Source organism: Micromesistius poutassou (assembly GCF_964030765.1).
Source record: "Micromesistius poutassou genome assembly, chromosome: 3".
Taxonomy (NCBI): domain Eukaryota; kingdom Metazoa; phylum Chordata; class Actinopteri; order Gadiformes; family Gadidae; genus Micromesistius; species Micromesistius poutassou.
The window spans coordinates 14,436,245-14,463,435 of record NC_140273.1 but is presented as its reverse complement, the minus strand read 5'-3'; the positions used below and the strand labels follow the sequence as shown (position 1 = coordinate 14,463,435).

General features: G+C 45.0%; 2 protein-coding genes across 2 annotated transcripts in view; both read right to left on the bottom strand.

The window, feature by feature from the left end:
• Positions 1-6,131, bottom strand: part of tll1 (tolloid-like 1) — a 37,020-nt gene extending 30,889 nt beyond the window's left edge. The window contains exon 1 of the mRNA XM_084465776.1: positions 5,941-6,131. Coding sequence (XP_084321902.1) covers positions 5,941-6,121 — 181 coding nt within the window. The 5' untranslated portion in view covers positions 6,122-6,131. The remainder of the gene's footprint in view (positions 1-5,940) is intronic.
• A 7,612-nt stretch (positions 6,132-13,743) lies between these two features.
• cpe (carboxypeptidase E) lies at positions 13,744-26,970 on the bottom strand (the record flags this gene model as incomplete). Its single annotated transcript, XM_084465781.1, has 9 exons — positions 13,744-13,908; positions 14,686-14,804; positions 15,212-15,311; positions 15,518-15,657; positions 16,065-16,247; positions 16,983-17,100; positions 19,086-19,253; positions 19,904-20,100; positions 26,730-26,970. The coding sequence occupies 9 exons, from the start codon at positions 26,968-26,970 to the stop codon at positions 13,810-13,812; spliced, it is 1,365 nt and encodes a 454-aa protein (XP_084321907.1). The 3' UTR covers positions 13,744-13,809.
• Positions 26,971-27,191: the final 221 nt, after the last annotated feature.

The window sequence follows — 27,191 nt, the reverse complement described above, 5'->3', positions numbered from 1 at the left end:
TATACACATGCATGCCTGTCACCCACGGAAACAGACAGACACAAATGTAGGGACAAACACACATATCAAATGTCAAAGAGATGCAACTACACATGCAAACACGCCTACGCACACATATTATGTCATATGATATGTGCACATGCACACACAAACACACACAGCTGGAGCGCTCAGGTAACATTGGTGCAGCACTGCAATTTATTTCTTGCCAGTCATGAGTTTGATGCTAATGCTTCAATGTTGTCTATAATATCCAATGAAGTGTATTGACCCATTCATGATTCCCAAAGAAGAACTCAGTATGAACCTCTACTTGATGCTTTTTTCATCCTTACCAGAGAAACATGAGTGAACAATACAGGTTTCACTCACTTGCAATGCTGTCCATAAAATATGATCAAATATCAGCTATTATTGAAAACCATTCATTCAAACATTCATTGTTTAAGTTCATGTGTTTACGTGAAATTATAATTATTTATCCATGGCCAGATTTTTCTCTTCGATATATAATAAATAAATATATATTTTTGCATATAGTTCTTTACAAAACACAGAAGGCAGTGTGAGAGTGTCTGTTAGCTAGCTAGTCAACACTTAGTGCCTTTCATTGTTCCAACCAGTCCACTTCATGCTATTAAAAACTCCTGCTAATTACCACCACTTCCCTGCCCTGTGTACAAACACACACACACACACACACACACATACACACACACACACACACACACACACACACACACACAGGCATTCACACACACACACACACACACACACACACACACAGGCATTCACACACACACACACACACACACACACACACACACACACACACACACACACACACACACACACACACACACACAAGCAATCACACATACACACACACACACACGCACGCACGCACGCACACACACACACACACATTGCCTGGATGTTAGGTGACATTAAATGTCTCTTAATAATTAATAACAATGCATGGCAGGTGGGGGGGGGGGGGGTGGGGGGGTGGTCCGGCGGTGCTGACTCATGGCTTCTCCCCTGACTCCGGAACGCCGACATTCCAAAACAAACAGTCCGTCCTTGCCGCGGCCGGTGGGTTAGTGCTGAGGGGGGGGATCTTGAGGGAGACTTCGGAAGGACCCTGCTCTGGAAGGTCCTGTTTAAAGGAACATGAGGGCGAGAGACACCCGTGCTGTGATCTCTCGCTCTCTCTCTCTCTCCCTCGCTTACACACGGAGAACATAGACAGCCTCACACATACAGTACGAACACACAGGCACCGACGTACGCACGCATTAACACACTCTCTCGCCATTCCCGTTTCCTTCCTCTGGAGGAAAAGCGGGAGGGGGGAGGGGGGGGGGTTGGAGGGGGGGGGTTGGAGGGGGGGGAGTAGTAGCCATCGCTGGTTGTCACGACATGGTGGGCTTTGACTTTCTCGCTGACTTAGGTGCTCAGAGAACACACACACACACACACACACATTCACACACATACATGTTCACATGTTCACTCACAAACACACACACACACACACACACACACACACATTCATTTATACGCACCAACACACATAACCACAGATGGAGACACAGACAGGAATAGGGAAGGATTTATCAGTGTTCGGTTTACAATTATTAAGTTGGGATTTAGAAACTGAGGCGGAATTTCTTCCCTACACCACATGACTGTCACAAATGTGTTTTGTTTATTCAATTGAAATAATTTAATTGTGGCCATGGTTTGGCGACACAGGACACCACCTGGGCTGTTAGCTCGATCATAAGACCATCTTTCCACATGACACCAACTCATATGTGTATGAGTTGTTCATATTTGTATCATATTTTTCATACTGTATAGTCTTCATTTTTCATCATGAAGGAGAATGACACTAGGAAGAGGTCATCTCCAATCCCTATGACTCAGGGATTACTTCTGAGGGTGTCTGTACAACGTGTATATATCATCAGCGTGAGGGTAAAGTATATTTAAATAATTAACTTCCATCGCTGCCTTAAAGGACATCTTTGTTATCACTTATTCCCAACGTGACTAATGTGGACGATGTTTTTTTAAATCAGTCCAGTATTGAGCGAGGTTGCTTGAGCCACTTCAGTGGCTCCCCAATGGCTCTGCTACTGGCCATTAGGGGCCCCTTAGTGGCAACAGTGCTCTGTCAATGCACGTCCTCTGAAACACGCCCCCAGATGTACCTCCTCTTGTTTTTGACAGGCTCAGGTTGTTCATCAGTGTTATAAATGTCTGACCCCATTATGGGAAGGATCCCTACAGAATTATTTTCCACATTAGGCATTTGCCCCAAAACGGTGGGAAAACAGGGTCCAAGATCATCAATCCAGAAGCTTTCTTTAACTCATGTTGTCTGCATAGAACATAATTTGTTACTGTATTTTGTTGTTGTAACTTATAAAAATCAGCAATTGAAGTGATGATTTTGATTGACGATTCGATTTGTGATTGTGTATTAAAATATGTAAATACCTAATATAACGGTTCATTTCTAATGACTCTTCATCCGTGACTCTTCCGTTAGACTGCTGTAGTAGAAGTGAACAAGGTTCTTTTTTTCAAGAGAAAGATCACTGACTTCCATTCAGAGACCAAGGTTTGTTTTGCTTTCACTCTGTGAGTGTGTGAGCGTTTTATGAGAAAACGGATTTGGGAGGCAGCATGAATGACTCTTGACTGAGCGTAAAGCATGCGTTTGTCTGAGTGCACGTGTGTGCCTGTGCATGACTCCCTGTGTGTGTCTGCCTCTGTGTGTGTATGTGTGCGTGCGTGTGTGTTTGCGTGTGTGCGTGTCATCTCCAGCTGAGCAGCAGGATGCAGACAACCAGGAAGAGATAAGCGCAGCTGAATGGAGAGAGCTTTGCATGTGTGTGTGTGTGTGGGGGGGTGTCTGTATGTGTATGTGTGTACATCAACACCAGTGCCCATTAGTGCATGTGTGTGTGTGTGTGTGTTTGTATGTGCATGTGTGTGTGTGTGTGTGTGTGTGTGTGTGTGTGTGTGTGTCTGTGTGTGTGTGTGTGTGTGTGTGTCTGTGTGTGTGTGTGTGTGTGTGTGTGTGTGTGTATGTGTGTGTGTTTGTATGTGCATGTGTGTGTGTGTGTGTGTGTGTTTGTATGGGCTTGTGTGTGTGTGTGTGTGTGTGTGTGTGTGTGTGTGTGTGTGTGTGTGTGTGTGTGTGTGTGTGTGTGTGTGTGTGTGTGTGTGTGTTTGTGTGTGTGTGTGTGTGTGTGTGTTCACACGGGGAAATCACTTCACAAAGGCCTGGAAGTGTGTGTTCTCCTGTCTACCAGCGTGGGACACGGAGCAGATAAGCAGACAGCCAAATATCCCTCCTGTGTTTTCCCAGCAATAACAGGAGGTGGCCTACCTACCACTCACACCACTGCCACCGGGTCAGGCTCGGAATGGGCCTAGCTTCCACTTCTTATACCAGGCACACACAAACAAACACACACACACACACACACACACACACACACACACACACACACACAAAGATGAGCATGCACTTACACAAAGACACGTGCGCCCTAACAGCATGCACACAAATGTGTGCACACACACACACACACACATACTCATGCACAGTTGCATACACACACAAACATATACTTACTTGTCACGTGTAGCAACAAAATAAATAATAATATACCATAGAAAATATAGTATATATTTATAAATAATAAATATCTGTGGCCACTTGGCATGTGTGTGTGTGTGTGTGTGTGTGTGTGTGTGTGTGTGTGTGTGTGTGTGTGTGTGTGTGTGTGTGTGTGTGTGTGAAAGGATCCAGGGATATGAGTATATTCTTTATGCAAGGTGTTTATAGAGAAGAAATGATGCACTTGTTTTCATTAGTTATTTTAACCGACAAGAGTTGCTCAGTCATTTCAGTGCCAACAGACTAACAGTCTCAAAACTGCCCGGCCCCTAGCCAAACAAACACACACACACACACACACACACACACACACCACAAAAGATACATAGACCACCACATACACATACATAGCAAAAAATCTAAATATTGCATGCACACACATACGCAGACTGCAAAAATGTAAATATACCTGAAATATGCACACACAAACACAGTTGAGAACACACACACACACACACACACACACACACACACACTCACGTGGCAGTTTAAAGGCTGAAAGGAGTCTCAAGGTAGAGCTATCCAGGATGCGTGTATGATGTGTTATTTTTGTTTGCAGTCACTTGAGTCATAGACATGGTTTGTATCCTATTCTATAGCTCTGATACACAACCACACACACGCGTGTGCACACACACACACATAAAATAAACACACACACACACTGATCTTGAGTGCGGTCGATTTGTAACCGTTTTTACTGTTTTAATGTGGTGTGAAGTGGAAGCAGAGAGGATAGGAAAGGAAAGCAGGGGTGGGGGGAGAGGGGAGGGGAGGATTAGGAGAGAGGAGGAGAGGAGAGGCAAGGAGGGAAGAGGAGAGGAAAGGAGAAGACAAGATGAAAGGAGAAGAAAGGAGAGGAGAAGAGGAGAGGACAGGAGCAGATAGGAGAGGAGAAGAGAAGAGGAGAGGACGAGGAGGAGATGAGGAGGGGGTGCTGGTGCTCATAATGGGGAACAGGGTAGGAGGGGAGCACAACCGGTATTATGTCATGGTCCTGAAAAAGGGTTTTATTATCCCCTTAGGTTATAAATTCTAAGGTAAAGCAGCAGTCGAAGTGTCTGAATGATCTGGTAAATTGTTTTGTTGAGTGCCACACAGCCGCCCAACCAAATCACGCCAGCTAACCAATAAAGTCTCTAATAAACTGGTTTTGCATATAAACACCACGTTGAATGAAATACATCTATGTGTTAACAGACCCTATAAACCATCTACAAAGGAATAGTGGGACTGTAAGCCTTAATTGAAGCAACACAACTTACAATTGTATTGACTAACACACACACACACACACACACAGGCATACACACACACACACACACACACACACACACACACACACACACACACACACACACACACACACACACATTGTCACAGAACCCAACAGACATAATCTGCAGCCCCTTCAGCATGAGCTAGTCCCAGGCCAGTCTGTATGTGTGCAAGCCTGTGCGTGCTTGTGTGTGTGTGTGTGTGTGTGTGTGTGTGTGTGTGTGTGTGTGTGTGTGTGTGTGTGTGTGTGTGTGTGTGTGTGTGTGTGTTGTTGGCAGGCATTCATAACCCCAGCTGTTTCCTGTACATAACGTCTCCCGTGTGCAGAGTAAGACACAGGCCAATTCAAAATAAGTAATTGTGATTGAAAAGTTTTCCTTTTACTAAATCAAAGTAAGGACAACAATATAAAAACAAAACAAGACCTACCCTATCATAACCCTCAATATATTTGCAGCGCATTTGTGCATAGAAAAAAGTGGGCTTCGACAGGGACAGAAATGAGGCGGCAATCCCCGGGCTGCACGTGGCGGATCACCTGGACACTGATAGAAGACTAGACACACACGATCAGTGGTGAAGGAGGTGCTGTGTGAGAGAGACGTGTGTATGTGATTATATCCGTTTCTGCTCCCACAACACACACACACACGCACACACACACGCACGCACGCACACGCACACACACACACACACACACACACACGCACACACAATCACACGCACAGACCCTGTCAGCCTATCTCCTGTTCTCCTTTACGCATAGCGCGCACTTTTCCCAACGCTCTCACGCAGCGTGCCAATTCACCTCTGCAGTCCGATTTATAGAATAAAAACCTTTAAAAAGTCACACAACTAACAATATCACGGTGCAATAAACCTAACGATCATTGTCTTTTAAAAAATACGACTGTATAATGCTCACGTTTCAACATCAAGGAAAGCACGAAACATTTACTCACCGGCTTTGCACGGATCCTTGTAGTCGATCGTTTCCGTTTTCTCCTCTTCGTAATAATCATAGTTCGCTTCCTCGTAGTCGAAGCAATGACCAATGTACACACTTCCCCAGAAAGTCAATCCGGCCAGGACCAGTGTGATCCACCGCATCTTAGCTGCCAGTGCCGTGGGCACCCGGTCCATCTACAGACCAAAATACACCAATGCAGGTCCCACTATTACCTCTCTCTTTCTCCCACTCTGTCTCTCTCTGTCTCTATGTCTGTCTGTCTCTCCTCTCTCCTCTGTTCACCGATTTCTGGTCACTTCAGTCTTGCGGATGAAAAGCCGGCTGGCAATAGGAGGAATTTAACGGCTCATGGTGATAAATGAGCCGCGGGACACTGGAACTTATTGTAGGCGTCTGCTTTCCATAGCATGATGTTGAGATCGGCGGCAGGTCTCTCGGTAGGTCGAATACCTAGTCCCGAGGTGCTGGTCGAGGGGTTCTGTCATCCGAGAAGCGCTCCTGTGTAATATCGCTGTGGGAGAAGACATGCAGAAAGTGAAGGTCGTGCCTGCTGGGGGGAAGTGTTAGAAGTGGACGGGACGATTTCAACGACACAAAGAAAAACTGGCGAGGAGCAGAAAGCGTTCAAATCGACGTTGCGCACCGGGGTCTCTATCTTACCAGAATCTACGGTGCGCATATTCACCGGCCGTGGTCCCCCCCCCTTTCTGACGTGTTTCAGAGCGTGTACATGTGCCCCTGTGTTCCCTCTCTGCTCCCCCTTCTGTCCGGACCCCTCCAGCCTCCTCTGCTACTGTCTGACTGTCCCGAGTCTGCACCGATAAAGTAACGACTCAGCGACTATTTCCACCGTGTAGTCTCACTCTCCCGGGTGTAAAGAGGCAACCCTCTCGCTCTCTCGCTCTCTCTTGGTTTCTCTGTCGCTCTCTTTCTCGTTATCTCTCTCTCTCTCATGCTCTCTCTCTCTCTCTCTCTCTCTCTCTCTCTCTCTCTCTCTCTCTCTCTCTCTCTCTCTCTCTCTCTCTCTCTCTCTCTCTCTCTCTCTCTCTCCCCCCCCCCTCTCTCTCTCTCCTGGTTGATTTCTGAACGTACCATTCATGAGCCAAAGAAAGTAAATCAGCCATCCCAATAACTGATCCTAACCGATGAGGCCTACCAATAATACAATAATAACAAATAACAAATAACAAATAACAAAAACATAGTAGTTGGCTCAATGAACCAAAAGATGAGCTGTGTATCCAGATCCGGTCAAATAATATGATCTTTTTAGAGACAATTTAGGGGCGACCCTTGTGACACAGGCGGAGTGATCCATTAATTCCAGACCATTTCCAGCCCGATGAAAACACCGGTAGCAGTAAAAGTAACACTATCGCTACAAACGGACCAATGGTGTTGAGTGTCAATCACCGTGGCTCGATTTTCGTTGAAGAGACGGGGTTATAAAGTATTTAGAAGGCAGTTTCCAAATAAAGGTGAGGCTGGGATCATAAACCACACATAGTCAATTAGTCGTCAAAAAGAGTATAGATCCGGACTCATTTCATCTCATTTCATTTTTCTCGCGGTTCACACGGTTCATCGCGTTGGCTCACTCACATCTTCAAAATAAAAGCACACCTACAAGCTAAGGCCAAATCAAATATAGTGGAGACTGTGTAGCAAACATGCAACTCCTCTTAATAACGTGAGCGTCCAACGTCTGTCCTGACAGGAACTATAAAACAACGGTGCACGACATTCCCCAATGTTTCTTTAAACTGTGCGTGCTGTCCACACCGTACAGACACACAGGCAGTAAGGATACAAATAAAATGGGAGGCAGTTGTTGATATAGGAGCTCACCCAGGAAAACCTCGCCAAGGTAAACCCTTTATAGCCTCAGACACCTTCAGACTGCATGCTGCTTACCTAGCCGCTCTCAGCCGGCTCCGGGTCGCCGATTGACCGGCGGGTGAGTTTCCCAGCGAGGTAAGGGTCAACTTCCACGGGGTTCATACCGTGCAAAAGGACGGCTGGTGGACGTGTGACAGCCCGCTGTGGCCGGAGCTTCGCGGGTACCTGCTGGTATCGGTCATGATGAACGTGAGCCGTTCGCCATGAGAGATTAGATTCCGCTGCTCTTTTACTAATCCTGCCCCTCGGGGAAAAGGTGCCGCGCGCCGCGTGACGTCACGCCATCCATCCCAGCCAGCCGCAAGCTGTCCACGCGCGCCACAAATCCCTTGCAAAGGGACACGGGAGTTTGTTTATTTTAATTCGTATTATATTGTGAAAAACTTCTTTGCAGAAATGTTTTTCAAATCGTCTTATACTTTGCGCTAATGAGGGTCAATTAAAAACTTGTGTGGGTGATATGGAAAATCCTGAGTGTGCACGCCTGAGTGTGCGCGCGCGTGTGCGCATTTGTGTGTGTGTGTGTGTGTGTGTGTGTGTGGGGGGGGGGGGGGGGGGGCATGCTGTAATTAAAGGTGAGGAACAATTGACCGGCAATTTACTCGGCCTCAACACCACTCGCATCTATTTGGCTGCGGGGTGGCTAATCATTTATTCAGGAAAATGCATCCTACTTTAATAGGACCAAGCTATTGAGATTAATGCTGTGTTTAGGTGTTTGTGGCCCTATTTAAAGCTCGTATTGATCAGTGTGTCTCTGAAACTCTTCGAAAGTACCTCGCCAGCGTTTTAACCAAGCGAACCGACCCCCTCCCTATTACCTGCAAGTGCAAATGCGAGCGCGCGCGCGCGCACACACACACACACACACACACACACACACACACACACACACACACACACACACACACACACACACACACACACACACACACACACACACACACACACACACACACACACACACACACGAATTTAACAAACCCGTTATTTTGTTTCGTCATGCGCCACCCCCGGGACGGCCGAGTGCTTTGGTCTGCAGGTAGTATCGCTAATATACGCCATACAAATATAAAGGCGAAGACTTTTTATTCATGTGGTCATTGAATCAGAACGTGACATTTTGGGCAAATTGCAACTGACTGCAGTGCAGTGCAGTACAAAAGTTTGCAGTTTATTGATTTCCATATTTCATCTACCATTTTCTTGGCAGGGATAAGTAAATTTGAGTTTTTGAAAATGAAGTGGTCTTTAGATTTTAGGGTTAAGGTCAGAAAGCTGCAAAACCTGCTGGATTTGCATTACTTTTTCTGTGCCAGGACACAAACACACACACACACACACACACGTCACACGATGCATGTATGCATACATGTGTGTTTGTGTGTTTGTGTGTGTCTGTCTGTCTGTTTGCCATGCATGTGACAGAGATAAAGTGTGCGTTGCATGCATGCACGCACATGCGTGCCCCTTTACATGTGTGTGTGTGTGTGTGTGTGTGTGTGTGTGTGTATGGGTGTGTATGACATAATATAGCTCATTATTGTTTACATTGCTGTTAGAGAAGTAACGTGAACCTGCTTTGTGTCTGTGTTCAAACAGCATGGACAGTTAATCAAAAAGTAAGAGAGAGAGAGACAGTGATAGGAAGAGACAGAGATAGAATAGACGAAAGATGAGAGAGAGAGAGAGGGAGAGAGCGAGAGAGAGACTTGTTAAAGTAGGATGAGGTGGAAAAGCATGGAGATCGAAGACACCTACAATGATGTTTTTCTCCGTCACACTTGGCCAGTGTCAGTTCATCATTGATCAATAAAGTTTTACACATCTTTGAGTAAGGCTTTGCAAAGTCATTGCAGCTGGCAAGAAAACGTTATAATCCAATACAATAATAAGCTTTGACTCTAATATACAGTTAAAGAGGGCTATAGGAGCCAATACAGTCTGTAGGTTGTAAACTCCAGTTGGCTGGAATAGTATTGAAGCGTAGCAGTTTGAGGAAGATATTCCTTGTCAAACAACCTTGTTCCTCTGGAAGCATAGGATGATGTAAAGAGCAAGTGAGTGAGAGAGAGAGAGTGTGTGTGTGTGTGTGTGTGTGTGTGTGTGTGTGTGTGTGTGTGTGTGTGTGTGTGTGTGTGTGTGTGCGTGAGTGTGTGTGTGTGTGTGTGTGTGTGTGTGTGTGTGTGTGTGTGTGTGTGTGTGTGTGTGTGTGCATGCGTTCACACATGTAAACAGTAGCCTGTTGCTGACACAGCTTTTCTTCAGGAACTCAGGAGTTTGCTGTGTGTGTGTGTGTGTGTGTGTGTGTGTGTGTGTGTGTGTGTGTGTGTGTGTGTGTGTGTGTGTGTGTGTGTGTGTGTGGGTGCGTGTGTGAGTCTCCTTGGCCTCTGGTCTCTGCAGATATGCTTCCTCTCTGAACAGGAGGGGGAATGGGGGGGGGTAAAGGAAAAGGAAGAGGAGAAAGATCTCATCTTCCTCCTGATCCACGCACACACGCATGGGCAAGCATTGGCTAGTCCTTATTATGCATCAATTATATGATATCCTTATTTCATCACTTATTCTGATTGATGTTATGTCTTACACAGAGTCCCCCGCATGTGCAAGACAACCGCGTTCAGACAAGCAAGGAAACTCACGCATGCACACAAACACACATGCACGTGCGGCACACACACACAGACACACACGCACACGCACACTTTTCACACACACATGCAAAGAGATAACGGTATCACTTAAAACTTAAAGTACCACTTAAATATTTAATAGAGAGTTATTTGCTTATTATAAAGTTTTGCATAGTTATGTTTAGTATTAAACAAATACACACGGTTTTTATAGTAACACATATTATGCACCTATAATATAGATGTAAGTATAACTAAGTATACTAACTTTGTAGGTAAACTAACTTTAAATCTCTATTCTCTGGCTCTCCCTGTACACTGCTGTTTTAACATTCCCAAGCCAGTGGCCTACTTGAACCTTAAATGCTAAGCAAAGTAAGTCGTTTCATGAGTGTAATACAATCGTTTGACACACACACACACGCACACACACACACACACACACACACACACACACACACACACACACACACACACACACACACACACACACAAGAGGCTTTCTTTGTAGAAGGTGTCCCTGTTCATCTGTGAGACGACAAGGAGAAAACAAGCTAATTGAAAAGTAATCCATCAGCTTAATCCTGAATATTTCCGAAGCCACCCAAAGCAAAACTACTAGTACTCCACCTATAACCTCAGCCATTTCACCGTAAAGGTCTGTCCCTGTAGTAGACAGCAGACTGTAGCCCTACTCGGCCTCTATTTCTGAGTTCTCTTTACTAATTGTGAGCTGATCAACGCACTTCTGCCCCCTAGAGGCCACAGAGGGCGACAGGTAATATATAATATAGACGTCTAAGCATTCGTTTTTCTCTTTCTCATTATGTTTATGCATCATATATGATCCTTTGCTATGATTTAAACATTCCCCTCAATCCTTAACCAGGAATACATACCAGTGAAGGCCATTTTTTTACAGAGGGTAATAATAAATAAATTCCAACATATCCAACAGTTAAAATGCACATATGGTGTTATTTTAAAAACGCAAAATATTCTTATTATATATGATATCGTTTTATAAAAATGAGCGAACATTACCAATTTGGCAATTTGAATGACCCTGGACTCCTTGTTTGGGGCCTGTTTAATCCGCTCAGTGTCTCCTGTTCAACTATTCCTTGGTTATGGAGCAGAGTGATCGATGGTATCGATGAGGTTATGCTAATAGAAGATGCTAATAGGGCCAGTATGAGTAATAGGCCAGGGAACCATTGATCTGCAGAGTTAGCAGCTAATGCTAAAACAGCTGATTCAACCGCATAGTTGGGGTAAAAGTGCCAATCTTGCTGTCTGTGTATTTGTGTCAGGAAAAATCAAGTAATATTATAGATTTTTTTTTTCCTGTACAAACTTTAATTAATCATTTGCAGTGAGGCCTTGAGATAATTGTCTCAGACGGAATGGCGAGACGCTGGCTGACATTTGGAGTGTGACAATTACCAAATAAATTGTACCTTTGTCATACCAACCTGAAGAAGTCTTCCTATATGCTACAGAGTTAGATAGAGAGAATTTTGTCTTAACAAGACAATGTTTTTTATTATCCATGCCTGTATACCATCACATTAGCAATTTGCTGTTTAGTCTAATATCCATGCAGCATAATTTCATTGTCATCATTTCATAAATTAATTTCAAGCACAATGCTTTATATTGGTTCAACGGAATCCATGAAGTTTAGTGTGAGTGGTAAATAATCCCTCGAGTATGTTCATTTCAAATGTAACTGAAGTTTACACAATATCTATAAACGGGAGATGTGTTTCTTAAAATGTCTTCGTCAGTTTTCCAGAGACAAGCAGCAGGCAGACGTAGCCCAGCTGTCGCCAGTCAAACTGATTAGTGCCTTTTTCTAATTGTGGCCTCGTTTAAGAGTGCGGCAAAACGCATGCAATTGCAAAACAATACTCCGATTGGCATGAGGCATGTTCGTAACGATGCATGAAGGATAGATTCATTATAATAAAAGATACGGCAAAGCGCTGGTAGACAGCATAAAGACGGGTTTTTATTGGTTATCTTAAATATTTCATCTTTTACATTTCCAACTGTTTATATACCTATACATTCATCAAAATCCTCTGTGCTTATCCATATTGTCCATCTCCCGAGAACCCTTAGTCCAGATCATTTGTGATGTTGACTCCCCAACATTATTCAATACTCCCCATGTGTCTACAGTTTTCCTTGTACAGTGCGTAACAAAGGAATCGTTTTGGGGTTTTGCCACTATAAGCAGGGTCATTATAGCTGATAGGCCTTCTTTTGGTAAGTATTTAAGCTTAAAAAAACAAACATGTTGATATACCTAATCCATAAATACAGATATATATATTATAATAACTCATGTTACCACTAAAATCAAAGCTGTTTTGCATTCAATGAAAAATAACAAACACACAATCCTCGACACCAAGCAGGTACGTGACAATCACAGCTCTCAGTTTGTTAACAGTGATTTTATAATGACTTGTAACCTCACTGACAATCTCAGTACCAGAGCTTAATATTTCCTTTACAAATCACAGGAATACACAGGTATAAGAGCAAGATTATGAGGAAGAAAGAGAGATTCTCATGGTTCTGATTATTGGGATTGGGTATGTGTATTTGTGCTTGTGCAGGCGTGTGTGCGTGCATTTGCTCGTGTTTTCAAACGCGTGTATGTTTGTGTGTGCCTGGCCATGTGTGTGTGTGTGTGTGTGCGTGTAAAGCTTGGAATAATGAGACCTTTAGGAAAAAACATCAATTATTGGACAGCGGTGGTTGAGCCAACTCTGTCTGTTACAGCCATACTTATAATAGTCCCCAGCGAAATAAAGAGTGACGAGTGTTGTGGGGATCAATCACCTCATGAACGCATCATGTACCATGAATCGCACAATTAATTAACAATGACCTCACCCGCACCAAGCCCCCACCTTCAGGAATATTCCTCCCATGTCTGTCAGTGTTTTCATGCGTGTGTTTTCCTGTTCACCGGTTCTTGTTTGTGTGTGTGTCAGTGTGTGTGTGTGTGTGTGTGTGTGTGTGAGAGTGCGTGTTGGTGCATTAACATGCTTGTGTGTGAACTTATTCTTGCATGTTTGTAAGTGTGCGGGTGCGTGTCGGTGAGACATCCGTCAGATCTACGGCGAGAGAGCGAGGCAAAGAATTACGACGATAAACAATTAGAACTTCAACAAAAAAAAAATGATTTGAAAAGAGAAACTGAATTAACCAAAACGATCCAAGACAACATTTTCTTTACAGTGGACGGGCACATGTAATGTTTTAAATATATCACATTGATTTATGAATGGTCCCAGAGCCGGCGGCGGTGTCTAGAAGTTCAGTGTCTCGGACATCATCTTCCACCAGTCCATCAGCTCCTCCTTCTCCTCCTCCTTCCTCTCCACCAGGGACTCAAGCTCAAAGTCCACCTGGAAGAGAGGGACAGGGAGGGAGAGAGAGAGGTAGAGAGGTGCATAGAGCGCCAGAGGGAGAGAGTGAGAGAGAGGCAGAAAGAGAGGGAGAGAGAGAGACAGAGAGAGAGAGAGAGAGAGGGAGAGAGAGAGAAATTACATTTTAATTAAGACATAAAAAATTTAACTCTAATAGGCAAATTCATGGGAAACATGTTTGTGGTTTGTCATCAATCCTAGACAAAAAATATGTGATTTTTCAAAACAAAAACTATTATTGTATCTTGATAAAGTTGTTATGAAGACTATTGCTCTATCTCACTATCTCTATTAGACTCCCTAACACTAATGTAGGCTACTATCATCAGTCTAGCCTGGGAAGCAGACAAATCTGCTATATTTTATTTGCTTTGGCATATGCCTCTGCCAGACCTGGCCCAGGTCGGCCCAATTACAACTTATTAGTACTGACATTGAGCTGGTTTGATACCATGGCTGTAGGACCTCATAGAGAAGCGCCCAATGGGAGCACCGCTGAGGCTTTTTCATAAACAACAAATATGGCTGCTGTGATTTGGTGCATGTTTCATGGCTCTGATTGGTTGTCGTTTTATCCAATGGTATCCAAGGGCATTTTGGTCGGCACCTGTTGATACAGCCCCTTGGAAATTGAAACTGATGGGAGCGGTTCCAGATTAACACTCATTTGCAAATTGGTCTTGCAACGTCAGGCTCAGGTTCACTGTCACCTAGATGAACCTCATCAAATCGTGGCTGCATGTGTCTGAGTCTTACCCTGGTGGCTGGGCTGAAGGCGACGGCCACCTTCTTGATGACGGTCAGGTAGCCTGGGGCAGAGGCTGCTACCTTGTAGTTCCCTGGGGCCAGCAGACGCCAGTAGTCTCCATCGTTGGCTGGGAATCACACATCACACCATCAGTAGAGCATTCGGAAACATTAAGGCTTCCATCCGACTGCCATGAATCAAACCACTAGAGTTTGAAGCACTGCGTCGATGCAATCTAGACATCATTAAGGCGATTCTCAGCTTAAATGTTCTGCAAATGTACCTGGAGGCCTCCAAGCTCCCTGCCTGCCTCTTAATTATTTATCTTAATTCACTGTAAATAGCTTTGGATAATAGCTTTTCGATAAGTTTGCCTCTATAGACTTTGAATGTCCACTAGATGGCACTACAACCGCTAGCAACGTTATCATTGTAAGCATCTCCTATGTATATATGCCACGGTGATTTCCCTATCTACCTTGACACTGGTAGTAGAGGCAGTAGTAGAGGCAGTCCAATAGGAGAGTGTTTTACCTGTGGTGAGGTCATGGTTAATTCCTTCCACGGAGATGGAGGCGTTGGAGATGGGGTTACCCTGGAGGTCCCGCACGAAGCCCTTTACTCCGCGGTGCACCTGCACACACACGCGCACACACACGCACACACACACACACACACACACACACACACACACACACACACACACACGCACACACAAACAATGCGCAAAAATAGATATTCAAATATGGTTCAAACTTATCATTTTTGGCCCATTCAGTCAGCCCTAATATATATGTACATACCGGTATACTCATATACGTTGTAGTTGAAATGAGCTACCTGTTCGATATAGCTGACCAGCGAGTTGCGGTTCTGGTCCCAGTAGGTCTTGAGCACGTCCTCGCTGGGGAATTTATCACAGCTGAGCTCCAGCGTGATCTCAAAACAGTTGCTGCTCAGGTAGTTGAAATCCTGCATGCCTGGAGCGAGACCAACACAGAACAATGAAGGGTCAGTCGATGGCACAGGACGGCGAGATGAGTACCACATAGTGAGGAATGACCAATCGACCTCTGTGAAAGACCGGTGTTTGAGAACCACACGTCTCCCTCCCTGAGAGGAGGCCCGATGAGCCGGTTTTGTTACACTGACTAACACCACAAATAATCGACTGGCATTTTTGAAGTTAAACATCATTGAATAGGTTTCAAACTACAGAGGAGCTTCTTTATAGTCATGGTTTGCACAGTAGGACCATTTCCCTAAGGGTTTGTAGCTCAAGCCGGGTAACTAAAGGTCTGCATAATAAAATGGAAGGCCGGGAGGCTCCACCCACCCCTCGGCTCCACCCACCCCTCGGCTCCACCCACCCCTCGGCTCCACCTACCCCCAGGAACGCTGTACCAGGCGCCTCCGTTCGTGATGCCGTCGGTGAAGCTGGTGTCGTCGTCGGTCTTGCGGCAGGGCGCGCGGTGGGGGTCCGACATGACGGGGTTGTACATGGAGTAGGCCCGGGCCAGAGACTTGAACACCACGTCGTCCGGGCTGGCGCTGTACTCGTGGGCGGAGCCTTAAAGGGTGATGGATAAGGAGACTGCATTGTCTGAATGGAACCGTATGGGCGGAAGTTACACAACACACTAGCTTCTGTTGAAGCTGTGAATACAACACAAGCACGACAACAACAACAACATTTCTGTTGGTTCATAAGCGGTGGAAAGCCTATTATGGGGAGTGTACTCTCTACTTCAAGGATACATCGAAGAGAAGGGAAACAGGCAGTCAAACCAATTTCTATGGAGGGATATTGAGTGGTAGGCCACATGAGTGTATCCATGTGTGTGGGTGTGGGTGTGCGTGAGCATGTGAGCATATGTGCGCCTGTGTGTGTGAGCATATGTGCGCCTGTGCAAACAAGTGAGTGTGTTTGTGTGTTTTTTTGTGAGCGAGAAAGAGAGAGAGAACGGGACAGAGGGTGTTTGTGTGTGTCTGTGTGTGTCTTTGTTTGTGTGTGTGTGTGCATGTGGTTGTGTGTGTGTGAGAGAGCATGTGTGTGTGTGTGTGTGCACGTGTGTGTGTGTGTGTGTGTGTTTGTGTGTGCTTGTGTGCATGTGCTTGCAAGTGTGTGTGTTTGTGTATATGTGCTTGTGTGCATGTGCTTGCAAGTGTGTGTGTGTGTGTGTGTGTGTGTGTGTGTGTGTGTGTGTGTGTGTGCTTGTGTGCGTGTGCATGTGCTTGCAAGTGTGTGTGTGTGTGTGTGTAAGAGTCTCCTTGCGTGCCTGTGCCTGTGTGAGTGCGTGGTTACCGGTGCGGGTCTCGTCGTAGGGGTAGTTGGCCACCACGTCTCCCCCATGCAGGTTCGCTGACAGGACGAAGGGGATGTCCATGATCCAGTGGATCACCGCCTTGGTCTCTGGAGCCAGCTGGAGGGTGAGCCTTAAGTCAGTCAACAAGCTATGGATGTTTTTTTTTTTGGGGGATATTTGTAACACACAGACGACGATTCACACTGCGTGTACCCCGACACCACAAATATGTGGTACTTGTGCCTCGTTAAATGAGATCCACGGGGCTAATTCACGAACCACAGATGCACATCTTTAAGTTGTGTCTTGTTAAAATAGATCCACACTCACTTTCAAAACATAATTTTAGATGTGAACTAATCTATAGACACATTTGTGGACCTCGTTGAGTTTTGTCCAATGTGTACCCCTGCTAGCCTGGCTCCGCCCGCCCACCTACTTCCGCCCAAATTTCATTTTCCCTTCAGTAGTCAGTCTGGGGCTGGGGCTTGTTAGTGGGATTTTGCCCAAACAAATTTCTGTGTGACCAATCAGCGAACAGAGGAAGTGGCTGAGAACGATGACGTCGAAGTAGCGACGTATTGTCAATGACAAGACCCAGCCTCGACAGTTGACTGCAAACATTATCTCTGTCCTTACTATCGAATATTAATGTAGAATTTGTAATTGTTCCTTGAACTCTAAAATTAGATGAACAAAACCTGCAGCTATCGTTGACAGACATCTTCACGCTTCATCTTGTTTTGTTTGTGTACACAGCCTGCGCATGCGCGCAACGTAGTTTTCGGCCGGTCCCGGCGTATGACATACGTCACGACCAAACGCTATTGCGATTGGTTATGGCAGATCCAGAGTGGCACTGGGCAGATCCAATAGTTTTAAACTTCAACAGACACCCGCCTCCAAGTGAGTGAACGTTTGCCAATTACAGCAGTTCCAGACCTTCTGTACAAATGAAATGAAGTACGATGGTCTGGTAGCACCAGGCTATACCCCTGCTGCTCCGTCAAATGAATGGTCTGTTCAAGGTGAACAGCATGCACCTGTATATGGTGATGCATATCAAAGGAAGTAAGTTGGAACGCACAAAAGGAAATTCACATTGTGCATTATGCACTTCTAGATCTTGAAGACTTTTGTCCATTGTGTACCGTAGCTGATGTGTCAAATTGAAGTGCATTTTATTTAAGTGCTATGGTCAGAAAAGAAGAGTTGAAATAAAATGCTGCTAGCAAAGTATGAGCAGTGAAATATGTGAGAACCTATTGTCCTCCTAATAACTATTATTATATATATATCATGGTAATTAATGTGGTGTACGCCATCTAGAGGTGAATGCTATGTTCGCAGCCCCATTTTACCGATGTCAAAGTTTAATAGTAACTTCCATAGTCCTGGGCCATCATGTGAAAGTTTGTCCTGGGTCATCTTATTAACATGTGTCCTGGGCCATCATGTGATAGTTTGTCCTGGGTCATCATGTAAATGTTTTGCCTTGGTAGTAGCTGCTGTACTAACAAGCACGTTGTATGCAGATCACTTGGTTGTCATGGTTGACTCCTTCACTCAACCCTAACTCCAAAGGAGGATTAGGATTAGGATATCCAAACATCATTTTATCTTCCTTCCCTTTTCCTAATATTTGTATTGCTAACACGTTTGCCATTCATCTGCGGCCAAAAGAAAGCTAATTGGTTAAGGGCAATCATATTCATCTGCACAGAGGTTCAGCCACTACTGTAGAGACACTTCATTGTGCAAGTAGTCTATATACAATATACAATATACAGCAGAGACTGCTGCACACCAGTGGTGTCTTCATATCATCACCTACCATTGGACCATGCCCTTTGTGCACATCTAGATGGCACGTCATACAGCAATTTTAAGTTAGCTAAGTTAGGTCTTGTTTTTCTTTGGGCTGATTAAATCATTGGGGGCTTAACCCAAAAGAGAGTAGAATGTTCTGAAAGTGAGTGTGGATGTGTCGATGTTTACGTGCTTGCGTGTGTATGTGTGTTTATGTTATGTGTTTCATGAATGTGAACAAGCATGTGTTGGTGTCTGTGCATGCATGTGTGTGATTGTGTGCATGCATCCACCTTGCTGTTCTCATCCACGGCCTTCTTCATGTTTTGCAGCAGATGGTTGTTGGCTCCGCCCTCCCTCTCGTTGATGTAGATGATGCGGTCCAGGTCAGGGAAGTTACGGTTCAGGTCCACCCCCTGGGCGTTGCTGCGGCCTACAAACCAGTCCTTGATCTCCCCAGACTAAGGAGGAGCAGGAGAGAGAGGGGAGAGAGTGATATAGGGGACAAGGGGAGGAGAGAGGAGAGGAGAGGAGAGGAGGAGGAAAGAGTGAGAGAGAGAGGGGAGGAGAGGAGAGATAGAGAGGAGGTGAAGTGAGGAGAGGAGAGAGTGATATAGGGGACAAGGTGAGAGGAGAGGAGAGGAGAGGAAGGGAGGTGAGGAGAGAAGAAGAAAAGAGTGAGAGAGAGGAGAGGAGAGAGATAGAGAGAAGGTGAAGTGAAGAGAGGAGAGAGTGAGAGAGAGGAGAGGGGAGGGAGAGGAGGGAAGGGAGGGGAGGCGGGGAGAGGAGAGGAGAGGAAAGGAGAGGAGGGGGTGGGTGGCAATGGGAGATGGGAGGAGAGGTGAGGAAAGATAAGATGTGGGAAGGGGGAGAGGAGGAGAGGGGATGGCCTCATCTTTAGTGGAGTCATGCATAAATTAATAGATTGTAATACAAGCATGTAAATATTGACACATTTTTCTTTCAGGCAGATAGTATTCCAAGATTGCCAATGTAATGTGATGACCTTGTTATACACAACTCTAGAGATGAAGCGGGGGGGGTGAGGGAAATCTCATCCTCAGCTACGACGGTGTAACAAATGCATACAGAGATCCCGTCTGGAGCGTACCTGCGAGGCGGCCTTCTCGAAGCCGTCAGGGTTCATGGAGGGCATGAGGTGGATGCGCGTGTTGTGGACGAGGTCAATGATGGTCTCGTTGCCCTGCTGGTACTGGTTACACAGGTACTGGGCCAGGTAGATGATCAGCTCCCTGCCCACCGCCTCGTTGCCGTGCATGTTGCCGATGTACTTGAACTCAGGCTCACCTGGGATAAGAGAGAGGGAGATAAGATGCAAAAGAGGTGCATTTGCACGTTAGATCAAAATAATGAAGGATAATGAGAGTAGAGGGGCAGGGAGAAATCAACCATGAGATGTGCCAAGCAGACACAAAGTAGATCCTTACAGTATGAAAGATGTTTTGAATGCAACTAATGATAACAATAACTTGATTTTATACCGTGCCTTTCTCACACTGAAGGAAGCTTTTAATAACAGATAAATTAATAACAAAAATAAACGTACATACAATAACAATATGCAAACATACGTACACATTTTACAGAGAAGGCAGTGGCCCTAGAAGTGTTTAGTAAAAACATGTGTTTTGGAACATGCTTTGAAAATGACACAGAATATACCAACATAATAATAAATAAATAAGCTAACGGCAGCTTCTCCTGGATAAACCCAGCGAACCCATAAAAAGACTGCTGCGTCATTGAAAACAATTTAAGGTCAGTGACGGTGTAGTTATCCACGTAATCCGGAGGGCGTAGACACACAGAAACACAAAGACACAAACACATACACTCATTCTTACCACACATTCTTAACACTCACTTCTCCTTAACACCATGACTCACAATGACTACAGGCTGAATCAATACGTGGCTGCTGAACACAGATTTTTACAGGTTTACACATCAGTGATTTTGGTAAAGCTCAAAAGAAATGGGGTGACAAAGGGCACCAGTCAGAAATCAAAAGCAGAGCCTGGGTTTGTTCTCTCCTCAGTGCCCAGCATTTGCTTTTCATCATTGATTTGTATCCCTGAGACACAGGGGGCTAAAGAAAGTGTCCTAGGGGCTAAAATAACATGGGAGGCTGGCTTATAACCCCCTCAAGGATCCATTTAGCCCCATCTATCTCAAGAATATCCAGTGTACCGCCCTGATTCCGTCTGACAGTAAGTAATGGTAAACAAAGTGGACACGCTATGCAGGCAAACCAGGCTCTTAATGAACCGCACTCTCCCCATATGTCCCACATGGTAATTAGCTGCTGTTTTCTTTCATTTCAACCCCCCTCAACACACACAGATGCAAACACACATACACACACAGACTTGTTTTTGCCTCATTTGCTTTGAGTACGCCTTTCTGTGTATTTTATATTAGAATGTACGTTTACCCCTACTTGCCACTATAGCATGTTTACTAGTGTAGTGACAACCTGGGGAATGTTTGCAATGTATCCACTTCACTCGTTGATCTATCTGTGAGGAAACCACAACCCCGGATGAGGATGATTAAAACCCCCCCCACACACACACACACCATAACAAACCGCAGAACCCAACTGCAGCTCTATATAGGGTGCTTTACAATGTGTGCTACGGCCCATACAATGCATGTCACGCAGACACATCACACACCACCGCACATCTGGAAGTGATTTTATTTTAAAAGGCTAGATTGTGGTCTCTCTGTTGCTCCCTTTCTCTGTTGCTACTAATGAGGCTAAGACTAAGATCAGCCCCTTGCTTGCCACTCCCACACACACACACACACACACACACACACACACACATGCAAACAAACAGATGCACATAAACACAAGCACACACGTGCACAAGACGTCACATACCATGCAGATTCATCAGGCACAAACATACCTTGCACGCCGCACGCAAGCCAGCACACACACACACACACACACACCAGCGCACACACACTGGCTTTGAAGTAGCTTACTGACCAAGTGACTTGTGATTCTAAAGTATTGTGCAGATGTGAAGCACCAGGAGAGCTCTCTGGTAATCCTGAGACAGCATGTTTTATTCTGCTTGTGTCCTCCTCCCTGCTCGTGTTCACCCTTATTCAGCAGATGGTAGATAGAGGATGACTAGTGGGCACACCACAACCACAACCTCAACACAAACGTTCAACATATGCAGTAAGTATAAGGCTTTGGTGTGTGTCTGTGCGTATGTATGTGCAGGGGCGTATTGCTGATAACTTTGAGTAAGGCAGAAAATAGTTTTGTCTATATGTTATTTGTTCATGCACACAACTCTAACCCTAATTCCAAAAATAATCTGCAAATTCACAAGGTTTTCAGTTGACTGAAATGATACTTTTCCCTTTTTTTTCATTACAAAGAGCAAGATGACATCACTGTGTGGCTGGAGCTATTCAGCCGGACAGCTTCATCGTCTTATCCTGTTGAACTTATCTCTAGCCCTTATCTCATCATGTAACCCTTTCCGGTATTTGACACCAAACACGCACAAAGACAGATGATGTTGAAAGACAGAATAATGCGGTAAGAAGATAAAGGAAGATTGAAAGCCAGATAAAATACCCATCTCATGTGTTTATATTACCTTGCCTGTGATGTGTTCGGAGCTCTGAGTGTTTCTGTCGTGACGTTGAGTGCATTAATTCACGGTTAATTGGGCAAACCTTTGTCCTCCCATCAATAGGGTTTCCTAGGCGACGCGGCCCACATGCTGCCCCGCCGCAGCATGTGACGGTCCCAGGTGTTTAGGACCAATTAGAACCCATGTTAGGACCCATGTTGTTTACATGGGTCCTGTTACGCTGTCCTCCTCTCTCTCTCTTTCCCACCCCCACTCTTTTCTTTCATGTAACGGAAACAACCATTTGTAGGAACACATGGACCTGCTCTAATCAGATACCTTTGTTCGTGCTGCATGATTGTTATCAAATGAGGCCTTCTGGTTATGAGAAACACCCAAGGCCACAAAAAACGCATTATTTTTTCCTGTTTTTTTTTATGGTGTGCTGTAGTTGAAATGAAAAGGTATAGGTGCCCTTGTACGTACACAAATGAATGTGCATATTGATGCATTCAATGTCAATGGGGATACAATGTCATTGGGGATTGTACTCTTTCGATTAACAAAAGGTCAGAGAGAGAGAAGGGAGACAGGGGATAGCGTTTCATGGTTTTCAAAATGGTGGACGACGAAGGACGTCAAGTGATCATGGCGATTGGATGAAAAAATGCAGAATAACATAAGGCTTTAAGTGTAAAATTTAAAGTGAATGCGCAATAACAAAACAGAAGCAAAGATTTGAAAGTGGGGTTGGGGGAGAGAAGGAGTGAAATAGTACAATGAGTCCCAGATGAGAGGCGCGAGGAGGTAGGGTGCGGAGAGAGTAGGTGGGGGGAGGTGGAGAACGCAGGAGTTTGATGTATAATAAATGACCTCTCACTGGTTCCGCTCGTAACGCTCTATTTCTCTCTACTGCCCCTGACAATCTTCTTTCACGTTTCTCCTTGATCAACCCTCCTCTCTCTCTATCATCTTTTCTCTCTCTTCTCTTGACTTCTTACTTGTTTCCAGCTACTCACTCATTGGTGTCTGCTGTCATTTATTTCAGGTCAACAAGCATTCTGTTATTTTGTATCATTTACCCTTTCAAAACACATGTTTTCGAATAGTGAAAACCCATTTGTTATGAACCCACCATACGTAACCTCAACTGATATGACCAAGTCTTACACGCCACCATTTTGAGAGTACTCAAGAGGGTTGTGGGACTGCAAAATCCTAAATCAACGTAAATATCCCCTAACCTATGATAAGAAAGCTTTGATTTGCCACTTCTTGCACGAGAAACGCTGTGGCAGTTTTGAAAACACAATGGCTCCCCATGATAACAAATCATTTTGTTATAACTAAACAATCACATAAAAACAACAACATAACTTCCATTCCAATGTTCCTAGGCTTCCAAAATGGAGGAGGTCATTGCGAAGTGGAGTCACGATGTACTAAAATGTCCTATAAGTGTGTCCTATAAGTGTCTCTGGCTTTGTCTGACTGTCTGTGAAGGGCAGGATTGGCCTTTTCGCGCTCTCTCTCTCTCGGTCTCTCTCTCTCTCACACATCCACCACAGGGATTTATTACCGGGCTCCACCACATGAGATGGATGAGAGACCACTCCTATATATATGGCTGGGCACTTTATTGCAGGTATTACTTTTATACTGTGGGGCCCGTGCCCAACCTCTCATTCTGTACAGCCAAGCTTTCGTGTATATAACGGAAACCTTGGCAGAGAGTCCAGATGTAAGATTAAAGAAAGGTCACGAAAACACCAACGTTTCACATTTGGTTCCCCTATTTTATCTGCGCAAAGAGAATAGTGAAAACCCGTATTTCGCACAACACGACGAGTTGGTCGTTGGCTGCTGCTGCCGTGAAGACTTTCCCCGGATCCTTGGCCTATAGAGGAAAACAAACAGCCTTGATTGAAGAGCAAACAAGGCAAGGCTTCTGGCTGGTGATTTGCATGGTGTGCACAGTGAAGCCAGGCGTCTCCCCCGTGGTCACAAGGAGTGTCTGATTCTGTGGGGCTGGCAGGGGGACAGATGGCTGCTGCATACTGACAGATGCAATGGGCTCAGGATGCCCCAGCCTCCTCGCGCGGGGCTGGCCAACCACAAGCGGACATTCAGCTCACTGCGCTAAGCCGATCTGTTGCCCCCGGCAACCGCTTATTTTGGATTCACCTCCCAAGTTTCCGCACCTATTAAGCGGGGGTCACGTAAAAGACATTTTTTTTTATGATAATTTAAGAATAAGTGGACGTCTTTAGCGCAGAGCGTGCCTCGAGTGGACAGTGTTTTCATTCATGATTTGTGGGGCTTTTATTTTTAATCCTGCTCTTTTCCCCTCCCTTCCCATACAGTGTCGGTCTATAGTCTGCTCGCCACTGCCCTGGTTCTCCTCTCTCACAACTCCTACTGTTCTTCATCCTCCTGCAGTTTTTCAAAGGAGCGAGTGATGGCGGGGGGGGGGGGGGGGGGGAGAGGGGCTGCTGGAGCATTTATTGGGTGGGAGGGGGTGTTGCCCGTGGCGAAGGCGCAGAGGCGGTTTGGAAAGTCATCTGGTAGTAATAAGTGAGTTCTACGGCACTACCGTGACTCATGGCCGTGCACACACCCGTGCGCCGGCCCAGCAGTCTATTACAGGCTTGTTTAGCATGTACACACGCTCGTTACACTACCGCCGTGCCAGCTGTAATGACACTGCTCGCTCTCACCCACCCACACACACACACACACACACACACATGGACACCAGGGTACACACACCTGCGAGGTAATTGCACGTGACTGCAGATACACATAAATACACCAGCTCATGGGCACACACACACGCGCGCACCCACCCACACAAACAAACACAGGTATATAAACCGAAATATACACACACACACAAACACATACACACAAAACGCCAGGGCACAGACACAACACAATTTGGCCAAATAATTTGTTATCTAGGCGTTTCAAATGTCAGATTTAGAGATTGACGCAGTGAGTGAATACGTTTCTTCCTAAACTCCTGCCAGAGGAAGTTTGCTAGGAAAGGACTTCAGTTCAGCTTTGTGTTATTCTGAATGTTCTACATTTCTAATGTCTTGAAATATTTTCCACAATGTTGTTTTTTTATTTAATGATTCCATAAAATAACTGTGTGATAAATCTGTGATAAATCTAAATCTAATATTAGATTTTGTATGAAATCTTTAAATCTAGATATGCCTAGATAATATTTTACTATAAGCTTTATGTATATATTATATCTATCTATATTTACATCATAATACAGGACTAGCCCATCTGATATAAAAAAAAAATCTCCTCTCACACCTTAACATCCCTGGTCTGAGAGCAAAGCGAGGCCATTTTAAAAATCACAAATTAAATAACAGTTTGTATGGAGGCCTGGATAATTTAAATTGGTGTTTTTGCTGTTAGTATCCCCTGAATTTATTTTAAAACATGGAGCGCTTTCAAAACCCCTCAATATTCTGTCCCCACCTCTAGTTTGATTGTCTGTATTGATATGCCTTTCAGAATCCATCTTTACTTGCAAATGTCCTTGGTACCCAAGAACAACCCCCAAAGTCTCTGCATATCCCCAACAAACAGGCAGCTCAATGACCTATGCTGTCAAATAGGACTTGTTTAAAACATCCATTATAACCTGTCGGCGACTGGACCATTGCGACCCAATGTATAATATATCATACTTGGTTTAATGTAGATGAAGATGAAGATGAAGATGACAGGACAACCTGTTTGGGCACGACGGGACACCGCATCCACCCCGCACAGCTCATTAAAATATATATATACATCTTGACCCTTATTTGAACATGCCTACATTCTTGGTGATGGCAGGCCGTCTTTGGACGACAGTCTTTTATAAAAGCCCTGTCAGTGGAGGTTTTTTCTCAGCAGGTTCCATTTGGCTCGAGGGCGTGTGCTCAGCATCACGATCCCATATGATCATAGCGAGATGCTTATCATCCAGCAAAATGGCGGCTTTCCTAAAATGATTCACTAAAAAAGGGCACTCACTGTCTTAAACACCGGCTTGCTCTTATTCATTCAAACCAATATCGACACCTTTTTTTTCCCTGGTCTCATTAGACAACGCATTGTTAACTGTAGTTGGAATACGCCACAGCCTCTACATAATGTGTAATATTTTACAGTGGTCCTACCTGGTGTTTATTCATGATTCGAAATACAAATAAAAATGTAGGCGTTAGGCCTTTACCAAAATTCGACAAATAAATAAAGACAGGCTCTAAACATTGGGCTAGGTTGATGCGTAAAACTGACCAGGCTCGTGCGCCCCGGGGTTGTCAGACATCTCCAGCACGAGCAGCTCGCGGCCCTCGAAGCTCTCCCCGATGGTGTAGATGCGAGTGATGGACGGGCATTGGAGCCACACCGACACCAAGGCTTTCCGCAGCTCCTCATAACGGTGATACTCGAAGGAAATCTCCCGGTCGTCGGCTCCACGAACCACGGCCAACGCAGCCAAAGTCCCGAGCAAAACTAACGACGCGAATTGTTTCATCTTGCTCCGTCAAATCTGCTTTTTTTTTGCACTGTAAGCGAGGTGTTCGCGACTCGCTCCGAAGCCTTATCTCTTTTCCGCAGCACTCGCTTAGGATATAAATATCTCAGCGTCTACCTCGCTCGCTCTAGTCTCGCCTCTCTCTCTCTCTCTCTCTCTCTCTCTCTCTCTCTCTCTCTCTCTCTCTCTCTCTCTCTCTCTCTCTCTCTCTCTCTCTCTCT